This window comes from Bradysia coprophila, assembly GCF_014529535.1.
Source record: "Bradysia coprophila strain Holo2 chromosome IV unlocalized genomic scaffold, BU_Bcop_v1 contig_5, whole genome shotgun sequence".
NCBI classification, from domain to species: Eukaryota; Metazoa; Arthropoda; class Insecta; order Diptera; family Sciaridae; genus Bradysia; species Bradysia coprophila.
This window is the reverse complement of record NW_023503374.1, coordinates 7,355,999-7,370,930: the sequence shown is the minus strand read 5'-3', so window position 1 is coordinate 7,370,930 and position 14,932 is coordinate 7,355,999. Positions and strand designations below refer to the sequence as shown.

General features: G+C 35.6%; 1 protein-coding gene across 2 annotated transcripts in view; it reads left to right on the top strand.

The window, feature by feature from the left end:
- LOC119071992 (nephrin-like) overlaps window positions 1–14,932 on the top strand; it is a 67,965-nt gene that overhangs the window by 44,329 nt on the left and 8,704 nt on the right. For both annotated transcript variants that reach the window (XM_037177114.1, XM_037177113.1), the window contains exons 10-17: window positions 3,741–3,836; window positions 4,038–4,093; window positions 5,529–5,673; window positions 8,294–8,424; window positions 8,647–8,806; window positions 10,200–10,417; window positions 10,664–10,745; window positions 12,707–12,866. In XM_037177114.1, coding sequence (XP_037033009.1) covers window positions 3,741–3,836; window positions 4,038–4,093; window positions 5,529–5,673; window positions 8,294–8,424; window positions 8,647–8,806; window positions 10,200–10,417; window positions 10,664–10,745; window positions 12,707–12,866 — 1,048 coding nt within the window. The remainder of the gene's footprint in view (window positions 1–3,740; window positions 3,837–4,037; window positions 4,094–5,528; window positions 5,674–8,293; window positions 8,425–8,646; window positions 8,807–10,199; window positions 10,418–10,663; window positions 10,746–12,706; window positions 12,867–14,932) is intronic.

Sequence of the window (14,932 nt, the reverse complement as noted above, 5' to 3'; positions counted from 1 at the left end):
AAATGGTATACACGTTCGAGTCCTGTATACATTGTATGTGATTGTGAGCTTTTGCAAATTTCATTTAACTTTCGGGGGTTGTCTTAAGTGATTGTGTTCTAATTAGAAATTTTGTATACACCGGCACACACTTAGATGATGAATCACTGATTCGGTGTGAACGAACATCCTAATGGACATCCCACTCATTGTGTATTAAACGGAAGCGTAATTCAATTTTAATACAATTACTTAAATGGAATCGTTGAAAATTTGGCCCGACTCTTGAAATGCATGAGAATTTCATTGAGAGGCGTTGTTTGAATGAAACAAATATTATAAATAGAAAACATTAGAGTTGAGCTAAGCGCAACAATGTGTTTGTCCTAGTTATTGAGCAATCCATAATGCGCGTGTGCAAATAATGTTTTCTTCCCGGTATACAAATCCGATTTCCCGATTTTTCCCAGTATCCACTAAAATTTGACTAAATTTCCCGCTAATAATATTGGGATTTCCCGGTAAAGAAATTTTGAATCTATGTACATATTACCTATGTAAATCTTCTTTAATTTTCCTAAACACATGTGGCATCATTTCATCATAATTTTTCGATAATGTTGACAAACAATGATTATGGCTATTTATGTCATCCAAAAGCGCGAGCGAAGCGAGGGAAAAGTTTTGTGAATAGAGTCTTACATACGAATGTAAATGTAAGAATAAAAAATAAAAAGCGCGAACGGAGTACAAAGGAAAAAGTATTTTAAGTAAAGCTACACCATTTCAACTTTTTAGAATGAAGAAAATCGATTAAAGTTGCTTAAAAATCTGAAATCGCGAGCGAAATTTTTTGTTTGGTCACTATTACAATTCCCGTTGTTCTTGATTCTGATCTCTTCACACTCATTTCATTTAGCTACTTCTTTTTACTATTTTCTAGTTTTTCACTCAATTCTCGATTGCAAGGACCGATTTTCTGTTTTTTGGTAATTTCCCGATTCCTGGTCATTTCTAATCATTACCCGATTTCCGTACGTTTTCATATTTTTAGTCATTTCCCATTTTTGGTCTTTTCCCGATTTCTGGTCATTTCTAGTTATTTCCCGATTTCTAATCATTTCCCGATATTCGTACGTTTCCTAGGCCTGTTCAAATTTGAAAAATTATTTTAGATTCTATCGGCATGCTATCAGAGAGTTAAAATGGTTCAAAAAAAGAGACCCGTATTTTTTTATATAATTTTTTGAAGCGTTTTTGTTCTGGGGAGGTTCGTTCGAAGGAAAATTCTGAGTTTGGCTAGTTTTTAGACAGTTTTCGGCACTAAACTCAACCAAAACCTCAAACATAAACGCGCTAACTCAATTGTTGTCAAAGGAAATGCAAAATAGGAGTCTCGTTTTGAATATGAGCAAATTTAGTCAAGTGGTTGGAGAGAACGAGCCCGAGAAGCGCTTGCAATCGATGCCAACGTGAAAGGGTAATCTAGTTTTTAAGGGTTAAGCACATCATTAACATCAGTGACCTGGGCGTCAAAAGATGCGTCTTTAAACACACTTTCAGGGGAACAAAAGTTTTTGAAAATCGGTCTCGTGATTCGGTTTTGATAGTCAAAAGAGTGGGTCTCATTTGGCGAGCTCGCTTGCACAGCGATGGTTAATTTTCATCAACTAACTCATGTGATTCGTAGCTTATATGTACACACTTATTTTTCCCGTGTTGAATGCTGGGTAAGTGACCGAAAAGTGTTCTTTTTGAGCGTGCTCAGGGCCGGTTCCCCGATTTTACTAAAGTCATTTGCGGCCATTTCCCGATTTTTGGTAATTCTACCGTATTTTTTGAATGACCTTTTTTGTAATTTACTTTCCTTAAAATAAATAAAGTAAAATAGCTACACATCTACCGAAAATCTAGTTCACTGGGATATTGAGTTTGTAAGAAAATGTAATCAACTAAGACTTAGTTTTCCGTGTCGATTTCGCTTTACAGTTGAGTTCGATTTCCTGGTGAGTTTGACCTACCATCAATTTCAATTTACCGGTGAGGTCGATTTCTCGGTCATTATGATTTCTCATCAATTTCGATTTCCAGTCAATTTCAATTTCCAGTCAATTTCGATTTCCCGGTGAGTTCGATTTCTCGGTGAGCTGAATTTCCCGGTGAGCTGAATTTCCCGGTGAGTTCGATTTCTTTCTCAGTATGATTTCTCATCAATTTCGATTCTCAGTCAATTTCGATTTCACGTCAATTTTAATTTCCCAGTGAATTCAATTTCCCGATGAGTTAAATTTCCCGGCGAGCTGAATTTCCCGGTGAGTTCGATTTCTCGGTCAGTATGATTTCCCATCAATTTCGATTTCAAGTCAATTTCAATTTCCCGGTGAGTTCGATTTCACTGTGAGTTCGTTTACTCGATCAGTATGATTTCACATCAATTGCAATTTCCCGTCAATTTCGATTTCCCGGTAAGTTGGATTTCCCGTGAGTTGGATTTCCCAGTGAGTTTGGTTTTTCCTGGCTTCTTGCTTCACGGTAAAACGCGATTTTTTAGGTATGGAATCGATCTTACACTGGCCTTTATGTATTGGTGGAATTCCATTTTAATGGAATTTTTATTCGACGATTCGAAATAAACTCATATGGAACCTCTATGGATGGAATAATAAAAATCACAAAATGTTCAGAGAAAGACTTATAGACTATATTGCTGGAGGTCCCAGTTTCCAAAAAATTCTGAATTTAACCGATCCATAAGATTTCAAATAATATTTTCTGAATGTCAAGTAAAGTGCACACAGTTCCTGACCTATTTAACAATACTATTTCTACAGTCATAATACAATGCCTCGATTATTCGTATTCGACCAGACAACTGTACAAAACATCTTAAAGTTGAATGAATGCGAACAAGTAGTGTAAAGCATGAATATTCATTGTGATTTACCACATTACAATAATGACCATTCTCAAGTACTAGCGAGAAAAATCTCGACAATATTAAATTACCTCGATTGACGTTATATTTTTGCATTGCAAATCGTTGTTGGCTTCTATTTACAGAATATTATGCGTTTCTTGGAAAGTTTTATATCTGAGATTTTTGTGAAAATTGCGGATAAGTTTTAGCTTATGAATTGTAAAAAAAATGCTGGTTCAGGATTATTCTTTTTATATTTCTTACATTCATAATTTCACTGACGGCATTTACTGTACAGTATACTACAGTATAACTAGTGGATCCGTTACACTTTTGAGATAGGTATTCTTGCAAAATTGCTATCTTATGTAATGATATTATTTCACAGCATCCAATGTAATCTACTTTTGCATATCGAATTCCAAACAATGTAAATACAACATTCTTCATGCATACACATTAAAACAACTTACGTAATTGTTTGATTATGTCCTTGACTTCTAAGCGGGATACAAACGTTCCCTTTCGGCCAGATAAAAACGTACAAACCCCAGGACGTAATCTTCCACTAGCATAAATACAGATTAGAAATTCCTAAGAAATTTTTGAAGTCTGAGAACAATGAAACGGATAAACAAATGCAATTCTCATGAATTCAATCAGGCGGAAAGTAGACACATAAATACCGATAAACAGCAAGAACCTTCTAAAACAGATTTCGTCGCAAGCTTTGCCATTATAAGTTGAAATTAATTACATTCGATGAGAGACGATAATTTTCTGTCTATGAATCATCCATCATTTGAACACAGATAACAAAGTTTTTTTTATTATTAAATTTCAGTTCGTCCGTTATGGGTGAAGTTGCAAGGTGAAAATAAGCCATTATCAGCTGGTACAGAGCATGAACTTCTCTGCGAAGTAGTTGGATCCCGTCCAGGTAATTTTGTTTGCTTTATGCAAGCCTAAACATTCACCGGTATTATCATTTATATTATTTTGTTCAACGGAAATTCTATGTTTTTTGCTGTACATAAAATCGTCTGCCCCTCAAACTTATGAGTTCACAGCATTAGCATATCATTAAAATTCGAATGGTTTTTACTTTAATGATTGATAACGTCTTTCAAAAATGTTCTAGCACCAACAATCACTTGGTGGAAAGGAAGTATTCTAATGAGAAACTCAACAGACACGGTAAGCTTTATTAGACATAATATTTTACCCATTTCTAGGTCTAGTTGACAAAACAAACATTTCATATAATATTTACAAAACCGTAAAATATTAAGCAAAAAAAAACGAAAACACACGGAAACGAGGAATAAAGTTGATGCCATAAATTTGATACATATAAAATATTGCACGATGAATGCTATGTGTATGTCATCATCACATGAATTTCATATTTTATGTGAAAGCTCATCCACATTTTCAACCCCTCGACGACAGCGATAATTCTTTTGCAGGCAGGTCCGGATGAAAACACGTTACCGTTACATGTGCACAAATACAAATCGGAAAGTGAACAACAGACGAAAGTTTTTTTTATTATTATTTGTAATTGGTCGATTATATGTGTTAAAAGAAGGAGATGGCTCCAGGCAAAAAGTTTATTTTGTACACCGGAAGTGGTGTTGTACATGAACATAAAGAGTTGTGTATTGAAGCAGTGATCCGTTGAAAAACTATATCGTTGCATTCTTAGTTACTTATACATTAGATATTAGATTGAATGCTGACTGAAATGGCAGTGGAAGTTGAAATCGCTTTTATCATAATCAGGTCAGGTGTTAGTTAAAATTTTTCAGATTCTTAGCATTGCCTCACAAACCTAAGAATCAGAGTCACAAAAGCTTCCTCGAAGTGACTTGTGGACTCTGTGGCGTTAGTGGATTCTGTGGTAGAATAATCTGTGAACTCTGAGGCAGAATTACCTGTGGCAGAATCATCTGTGGACTCTGTGGCAGAATCACGTGTAGACTCTGTGGCAGAATCACTTGTGAATTCTTTTAAAGAATCACTTGTGTACTCTGTGACAGAATTAACTGTGAATTCTGTGGCAGAATCACCTGTGGACTCTGTGCAAGAATCACGTGTTGACTCTGTGGTAGAATCACCTGTGAATTCTGTGGCAGAATCATCTGTGGAGTCTGTGGCAGAATCACGAGTGGTTTCTATGGCAGAATACCAAGTGGATTTTGTTGACGAATCACCAATGGATTCTGTCACCGTAATGCTAAATTCAATTTAAACAATTTCTCAAACAGAATTTACGCACGAAAGAAAACCTTTTTGTTTCATATTATACAAAGCAAAATGAGAACGTCCATAACACGGTCTTTTTCCAATGGCATCAGTTGGTATGGAGAATTGTATTTAAATTGAATAACCTGACAGGATTAAACGAAAATCACTCAGGCAAATTAAAACCGTGTTTAATACCGTACTCTTATTAGGTATACCTATGGGATATATGGGTGAAGGAAGGTGTGGCTATCCGTAGCTATCCCAAATTCTTAAAAGTCGAAAGTGAAAAGTTCAAAATATTTGACCTTTTGCGCAGTCCAAAATTTTCATCTTTTTTTTCGCATCAAAATTATAGGAAATAATTTTTCCATTCACTTTACAGACATCTCAAGATGCCAATACGACCATCTCAATGCTGAAATTCACACCAACAATTGATGACAGTGGTAAATATTTGTCGTGTCGCGGCGAACAGCCACTGATACCGGATTCTGGCTTAGAAAGTGGATGGAAGTTAGATATACATCGTAAGTATCGTTTATTATCACAGAAATTGTAAATCATTGTAACACCTGTGGGAAAACGAGACGGTTGAAGAATTTTATTGCTTCATATAATACCGCAACGAGTAATATACTTTTTTGTGTGGTGCTGCTGCTTTTATTTTTTGATTTCTCATTTTGATTCGTTTTTCGAAAAAAAAATATCTTCTCCACCCCAAATATACCCAATCGTTGAAACCATATTCCACACATTTTACAACAACTAAACTCAATTTTTATGTGTGTCAAGCCAGATTGTGAAAAATAATTTTATGAAGTCTACAATATGTTTGTCACTGAATCCTCGTATATTGTTTATATATAAAGAGAAAAATGTGTGTGTGGATCGGAGCGGATTGAGGAAGCAAATTTTATTATTGTTTGCAATCTTCACGGCGACAAAATCGATTTTTATTGTACGATATGATGCCATTGGAATCTTTTTTTATTTCTTTTTCATCCAAATAAACAATGACAAAATAAGAAATTTTCTATGATTTTTTTCCCTTCGTTCGTTTTCGTCGGTTCATTTTCTTTTTTCATTGTTTTGCCAGTTCGAGTATGACTGTTTTGTGTTGTATATTATATGAACGTAATAAAAAAGTAATCTACAAGAAAGAAATTAACTTTTCGACATTATATTGTTTTTTTGAGCATTTTTAACTCCCCGGTTCAGTTCAGAATGGAAAGCGTTTTTTAATGTCATAAGCGAATTGTAATAAATTATACACGTAAGCGAGAGAGAGGAAAAAAAACTGTTTGCTACGAATCGCAAGGTTATAAATAGAACTCACTTTGTAATCCCAATTCAAAGTGCACACACTGAAAGTGCAAACTAATCGACGTAAAATGGTTTTTCAGAGTTTTCATCCAGTTTATTGAACGCTGCGGGGCCTTTGGATGCATTTTACTTCAATTTGAAGATTTGTGGATTTACAATTTTCTCTTTGTGTTACCGTCGCCACAATATCGATATCATTGTCGGTGGTGATAAAATGATACGAAAATTTACTTTCATTTTGTTTATAATTCGCTAAATTTGTACATGTTCTAAAAAGTATTTCTGGATGGAAAGTATCGGAAAATGCATCTAACAATTTCTTCAAATCGAACTCGATGATGGCTCAATGAACCTTGATTAGTAAATCAACATCGTGCCGACAGAAGATTCAAAACTCGTCACTGAAATATACGTGACTCATTACAGGTCTAACACATCCTTCAAGTCCGTGACAAAACTGAAGATTTAGCGTTTTGCTGCTTTTCTGAGAGGCGCCATTTTAGGTGAGAAAATGATAATTTTCTCCCCTAAAATAGCTGAATACCAAAACACGCATTTTATTTTCTTCAAAATAGACAGAAATGCCGATTTTCGCAAAACGCAAGCATGAAAATACTTATTTATGCAATTGAGGTGCAAAGTACTGTATTAGTCTCTTGCTCTAGATGTGTAATTATGACACGAGGCGAGGCATACAACGATTTATGCCACAGATGCATCTATAGTTTGTAAAGTTTACATATTATCGTTGCTTTTACCTCGGGGAGAAATAGAAAATTCCACCTTCAGCGAAATACGGGACTCCCTTCACTCTGGCTTTCGCTATTTGTGAAACTTCCTATTTTCTCTCCTTGGTTAACAAATAACTATTTTGTATATTTTATTCAACTTTCACCGATTAACTTAGCACGAAACACATTGCAGGGAATTTAGAGGGCACAATTGAAGCCGAATTACTTATCAAAATCAAATTTTTACAACAAGGGAATTCACAAAGTCACACAGACATCGTATATTTCATATATTTCTGTATATCTCGTATATCTTATAACTGTATAAGTTTGACAACTGCCACCTAGAAGAAATAGTATATTATTCACCTCTGTCCACATGTTTATTTAGACACTTGGGGAGTTATTGCATGAGCCGAAGGCGAATGTTATAACCCCAAGTGTCTAAATAAACATTTGGACAGAGGTGAATACGCTATTTTATCTACCGACGGCGAAATAATAGCACTTTTTCACTGCTATTATTTCACCTAGGTAGATAAATGATATTTTTTACGCTACAGATTTTGATCAAACAAAATGCCACAGTGTAGCGCGTGATCTCAGTAGTCCGGCAATGCAATTAGGTTTTCAATCGGACCAATATTTACCGAGCGATAAGACTTTGGAAAAAAGTTTTCTTGCACATTGCAAACATCGTCTTTCCAAAGTCTTATCCTGACAAGTCATGAGATTTTAGGAACTGACCTCTGGAGACCTTCAACTATCCTTAAAAACAAAATACAGTCGAAAAAAAACTGATTGAAGCTCACTTTGTCCTTGACTTCCAGCGTTGGGAGCAAGATGGACACTGACGAGTGGTGAGAGCCTCTATTCTGATTTAAAATATTGCTCAGGCCACAGTAATTAATTATTTTTTGTCGTCGTTTCCGATGATATATGAAAAATCTAAAAGTACGATATAGTTGATTAGAGTACTTTATTTGACTAGGGACTTGAATTATCTAACAGCTTTATATTTTGCGATTTAGTCACTTAGTCACAACAAGAACTGAAGGCTTGATATATTAACCATGCCATTAATTTTGTACAGATGTTCCTGTTGTTTCATTGGAACTGGGTAGTAATTTGAATTCAACGACGATTCGGGAAGGAGCTGATGTGTACTTTGAATGCAACATTAAATCAAATCCGTGGGTTTACAAAGTCAATTGGAACCATAATGTAAGCCAATTTATTATTTTTTTTGATGTCAACTATCGTTTAAGATTAACCTGTAACAGGCGGCAGGCATATTAAGAGTTTTACTATCTGATCTATTACTTCATTTGTTCGAAGATTTTCAGAGATTGATTTCAGAAATCTTTCACCTAATTTGTTTTGAACATGCTTTTTGCTTCTTATGCAGACATTTTTCACAAGTAGTTCGTTTCCGATTAATTCCAGGGAAAGCCACTCTATAACAATGTTTTGGCTGGCATAATTGTGGCAAACCAGAGTCTAGTTTTGCAGAATGTGACAAGAGCTCGCAGTGGATCGTACACATGCATCGGCATCAATAATGAAGGCGACGGTGAAAGTAACACGGTGCTTCTGGATATTAAATGTAAGCATATGAATAACAATAATTGAGATATAACGAAAGATGCATCCGAATTGCGAAATCATTCATGCTAAATCAACCACATCAACTTCATGATATTGAAATCTATACCATCGTCAACATGCAGCGGCGGAATGATACAAAAGTTTATACTCGTCTGATGAGCTGGTTTATAGATTATTTAAATCAATGGATGTTTGCATTAAAGGCGTTGAATAGGTTTTGTGCTGAGAGTTCTTTGTTACCTGTCAGCAACGTCAAGGTATTTCATTACAATGTGGTTTTCTACTGCAACATAACACAGCATTTTTGCATGTAGTTTCCAATTTCATCAATCGACATAGTTTAAAATGCTGCTCTGCCAGATTAAAATTTTAAGTTGCTTTCATCTTTCTTATGTCGACACAGAACCGTTGTCTATTCAGGACGTGTCAACGGTCTGATTAGTGTGGCCGTAATGAAACCGCAAAAAAACACTTTTTCTTAGTGCGGTGGATGCTGTGGTTAAAAAAGTTTCACTGTAATCGATTGATGAACTTATTCTCGTATGTGCTGTTTATACGAGTATCGTCACCGATTTGGGGATGTAGAATTTTGTGTTTTTTTTACACGTTGCGCCGCCGTGCTTTCCTTTGGCACTGGTTACACTGCTGTAGGTATTCAACTGAGTATTTCTGATGTGAGCGAGAGAAAACAGAAATTACCGATTTTTGTTGCGAATTTACACCCAAAAGCAGGCTCGTAGCTAAGGTAGATCTCTGGGGTGACAAATACCAAAAATCAGAAAATGTTCAGGCACAATGTAGAACGGAATGAAATAGAAACCCAGGCTAAAAATACCCTGAATTAATGAAACGGTTACGTAACGATGGAGCTGTGTTTTACATGAAAGAATTTGTTCTTAGCTACAATCCTACAATCAATTATATCGTTCAACCAACGCATTTTCATATTTTTGGTAAATACGTTCATTTCTGGTTCGTTAAACGTTTCAAAGAATAAATTGTGAAACCGAACTCGCAAAGGCCGCCTATTCGTGAAATTCAATATTGTGTCTGAGCGCGCCTACATTCAATTGCAAATCCTATCATGGAATTAATTCCTTTTGCCATTTCGTTAAGCACCCGTTTCCACTGCACTACATTTATATGTACAGAACGAAATTATTTGGTTCTATGCAAAATTGACCACACATAAAATAAACGATAATCCCAACATCATTTCCCAAAGTAAATACCGCACATTTAAAGTTCATTTCACTTGAACTAAACAACCACATTTAACTCAACTAAAACTATCCAAATAAACGAACTCTGTTCAGAGGTTTACCTCTTCAAATATCCACTCAATTTTCACAGCAGCAAAAAAAATATTCTTTTTTTTCCCCATTTTATAGATGCGCCACTATGTCGACCTGGTCAAATTCAAGTGTATAACATAGCTCGCCATGAAACTGCTAAAATCGTATGCGAACTGGAATCGAATCCAAGCCATGATGTTAATTTTACGTGGAAATTTAACACATCAATTGCTGAAACAACCGACCTTCCGGCATCGCTAATTGCAATCGAACGTTCCAAAAGTGTTGCCCATTACACGCCAACAAACGAACAGGTATACATTTTACGTCGATAAGGCATACGGATGCCATTTACGGTGGTTATATGTAGAGCTTTGGTTATTGATATGAAAATGATATGCTCTCTCACTCGACTACGTCGGTTTAATATTATGCAAATCGCTTATATTCGAGTGGTATAATTGCATACATAGCTCAGTAATAGCTCAGACTTACGCTTGTAAAAAGGATAATATTTTTAATGCATCGGCGTGTGTTTTTTTCCCTTTCTGTCTGCACAGGACTATGGAACTCTATTGTGTTGGGGCACTAACGATATTGGCACACAATCCGAACCGTGTATTTTCAACGTTAATCCAGCAGGTACGAACAATTTATTTAAAATAACACAGCACAACACTCTTATCACTTTGCATTTCGTTGTAATTTTATAAATAAAACATTTTCTCCAACAATTTTTTAAATGTTCAGTTTTGGTGTGTGAAAATAATTTTTATCTTCGAAAAATGATGTGGTGTGAGCCCTGTTCTCAGTTTAAATAAAATAAATTACGGAAACAAGTAGCAATGTGGAGAGGGGGAGAGAGCGAGGATAGGGTACATGTACTATACATATACATATATTCAGGGGGTCGAATTATGGCAGCTTTATGTGCTTGTTTTATTGCACAGCATTATCATGTTTTTAAAAAGTTACATAAAAAAATTTATGGCTTGCAGTTTAGTTAATTCTGGGGTGAAAATTTATATGCCATTAAATTAAAGGGTAACATATTATACAATATTCGTTTTACACTTGCAATAACTTTTCAAATTATGCGGTTTAGGCGTGTGTTTAACGCTCGAAAGAAGTACGGTCTGTATTTAGGGGGTCTGCATGTAGTGCTAACCGAGTGGATGAGAAACATTATGTTCTATTATTACTTCGTCTAGTTTGTATTGTTCTTTTATGTTTCTTTTTTCTTCTCCTCCTTCTTCTTTTTATTTCGATTTATAGTTTATTCTTCCACCTCTACTTCTCCTCCTCCTCCTCTCATAATTTTATGGAAAATGCAATAAACTTTCCGTTGCTTTGATGGATTTGTTTCGATAAAAGAAATTTCTATTGCTGCGTTCATGTATTGTTCATGTAAAATCAATTTGTGAATCATTGAGAGAGAGAGAGAGGGTAAAAAAAGAGTTTACGTAAGCGTGAACATAATTTTTATGTAATACAAGAAAAGTTTGTTGTTCCACATTCACTTAAAATATATAAGCTCAATGGATCCGCTGTGTTATACAACAGAGTTTTTCCTCTATATTAAACAATGTTGAATACATGTTGTTGCATAGTAAAACAAAAAAAAATATTTTTTTTATCTTCAGCAGGAGGTGTTCTTTTTGTTGATTAAAGTTTTGAACATTAAAATAAATTGTAGTATTCTGAGTGAAACAGTTTCACCGAAACTCGTGTAGATTATTGAAGTTAGGTCTGGCCGCGAACTTCATTGAATGATTTTTTGCGGATGTAACTTTTGAAGTGGATGCCCTGTTATTATCAGAATAAATTTCCGCGAAATTTCTTTTCACAAATTTGATGAAATTTCAAACCAAAATGCATGAATGTCACAAATTAGTCCGTCGGAGGTATTTTCTAGCCGCCTATTGGTTTGTTGGTTATATTCATAAGGACGTTATTGCAATAAATATCGGGAAATCTTAGAATTAACCAAAACGCAGCCTGAAATTGCCGTCGACGGTAAAACAAATCATCTAAGACACGTGATGTAATCTGTTACTTTCAAAGTGACTTCTATGCCACAAAATTTTCTACATCATTTGTTCAAACATTCATAATGCTACATAATAGAATACCAGTACCCCGCGCTAGAAAACTCGTATAAGCAGTGTGTTTGAATTCTTGGACCGGCTGAAAAAATAACTGAAGCGAACTTCACCACGTTAAAACTCGTCATGGAAACCATTATAGGCACATGTAATTGTAGTAACCAACGCACCTCATATCATTTTGATCAAAGTACATATTAATTTCCAATGAAAGTCTAGAACAGGTATGGTCGATCGGCGAATTCATCTTAAACGCACTCACATTTTATGTCAAAATAATATGAAAATGAGTGCGTTTAAGTACGAAAATCAAATTTTTATGTCCTCCGGGCGGACAATAGACCATACCTGTTTTACACTTTCATTGTTAATTTCCACATCTAAAGAAAAAAAATTGTTTTTTGTTACATTCACAACACTTCAAATTGCATACAAGAATATTGCCTCCTTCTGAAACATAATAATTAACTGTAACATCAATCAATGATATCCGCACAGGAAAACCAGACGCTCTATCAAATTGCACTATTTCAAATCAAACTCTGAATGTATTACAATTGGAATGTTTGGAAGGCTTCGATGGGGGACTACCGCAACTGTTTGAAGTTGAGGTTTTCTATGCACGAACCAAGAATTTGGTGCTGAATCAATCATCCAAGTAAGTAATGACGCTGTAAATTATTATTCGCTAAATGATAATATTAATGGAAAACGTATTCATCGAATGTTCCGATTGTATTTGATTGACTTAAAATGTGGAATTGTTTAAATGATTGGCATAACTCTGGTTTAAGAACAATGCGGTGAAGATGTGATAAATGAGTCGAAATATTAATTAAGTAGATATGGTATGAGCATAGGGTTTGGGGTTAAGTAGGGGAAGGCATATTCTTGTGTAATACATCTTCGTATCGTACCAACGGCTTCATCAAAAGTGATCGTAGTCGACAGTTGCCAAATGCCAATTGGTTTTCTACAGTCGTATGATACACTGTCCAGTTTCAGTACCATTATCAGAGTACAACTTATACTTCAAGTGCGTTGCTTATACTCATGCAGAGTCACATTGAATGAATTACTCATATTTCTTGGCTTACATCAAATTTCTTTCTATTATATGGACTAAACTCCCGCTAAATATCAGCGCCAAGAATGCTAAATATCTCCTCTCACTTAGCAGAAAAAACATAAGGAGATTAACATCCATTCTCACTATGCACACTATGGGCCTAGCCCCAAGTAGCTTGTGCAACAACTGCGGAGATATAGAATCAGCCGAACACTTTTTATGTAAGTGCCCCGCTTACATCTCAGTTAGAGCTAAAAGCTTTGGAGCCTACATTCTCCCATACAACATAATCTGGAGCCTTCCGCCCAGCAATATTTTGGATTATCTAAATCGCACAGCTAGGATTTAGGTAACCCTGTGGGAATGCACAACAGGCCCATTAGAGGCTTAGGTGCTGAAGCTTCGCTTCACCCACTCTAACTAACTAAACTCCCGCTTCGGCTCATTTTGATATGAAGATTAAAGAAACCAAAGACGAAGTAGTAAATCTGAAGTAAGTGTAGAGTGTATTGGATTGAAAGATTGAATAGGTTTCTTCCAAGGTCGTTCAAAATGTCAATCGTCATCCACGGATAGGCCAACACAACCTCACTTTGAATTTTTAACGAACAAAAAGTTGCGGTTATGTTTGCTTCTGTGGATGACGGTCGGTTGTTTTCGGCTTGTCAAAATTCGTTTTCACCGTACGATGGAAGAAACCTATAAACAAGTACCTCATATCGTTCCCATTGATATGTAATCATTCCATTGGCATGAGTAGTGAAAAGTTAAAGCACAATGCTTTCGCACACCTGACACACGTAAAGGCGATGATATAGAGGTTGTGTCCAACTACTTATCAAAAACGGTTGACAAACTCACGCCGTAAGTGCGGTCGAAATTCAAAATAGAAAGCGCGGAGGTCTTTTCAACGTAGCGTCATTTTCATACAGGGAATCGTTGAAATGTATTTTTTGGTTCACTTTTTTATCGAATCGTTCACTTAAAATTCAAATTTTAGGCACACTTACGGTGTGAACTGAAGACGCATTCACGTGAGAAGAGCAAGGGCTTCAACCGGAGAATTTTTCTGTCGACCTTTGGAATCTTCTATTCTTGATGTGGACCTCCATAATCTTCAGACACTTATTTAGTAACAGTTTGTTGATGTCATATTTAGCTGTGTGTCATTATCGACCCGATGCTTAATTTGAAGACGTTCTTGTTGCTGACAGCTGAACTATCTTCTCATATTCTTAATAGGGTTTTATTTTGAATGATAGCTTGGATTTTGGCTTAAGTTCATTTCTGTTATTAAGAGTTTTGAACTTCCCAGCTCAACCAGGGCTAGAAGCCCCATATCGTTGACAGTTTAATTACAAAAGAAAGTCACAGTCCGTCCGTCATGTCCATTGTTTTCCATATGTTTAGACCACCTCTCGTCATCTTCCCCTATTTTCCTCTATCTTTAACATGCCTGCCCCTTTTAGCCATTAGAAAAACTTCAAAGTGAACGTCATTTATGGACGGTCTCTTATGCCTTTCAAAATGATATGTGAATGAATATCGCTTCAACTTAAATAAATTTGACCCAGTGGAGCTCAATTCAATAAAAATTCATCTCCACTTTACTACTCAAAGAACTTAAAACAAAACGATTATTTCAAAACTGCAGA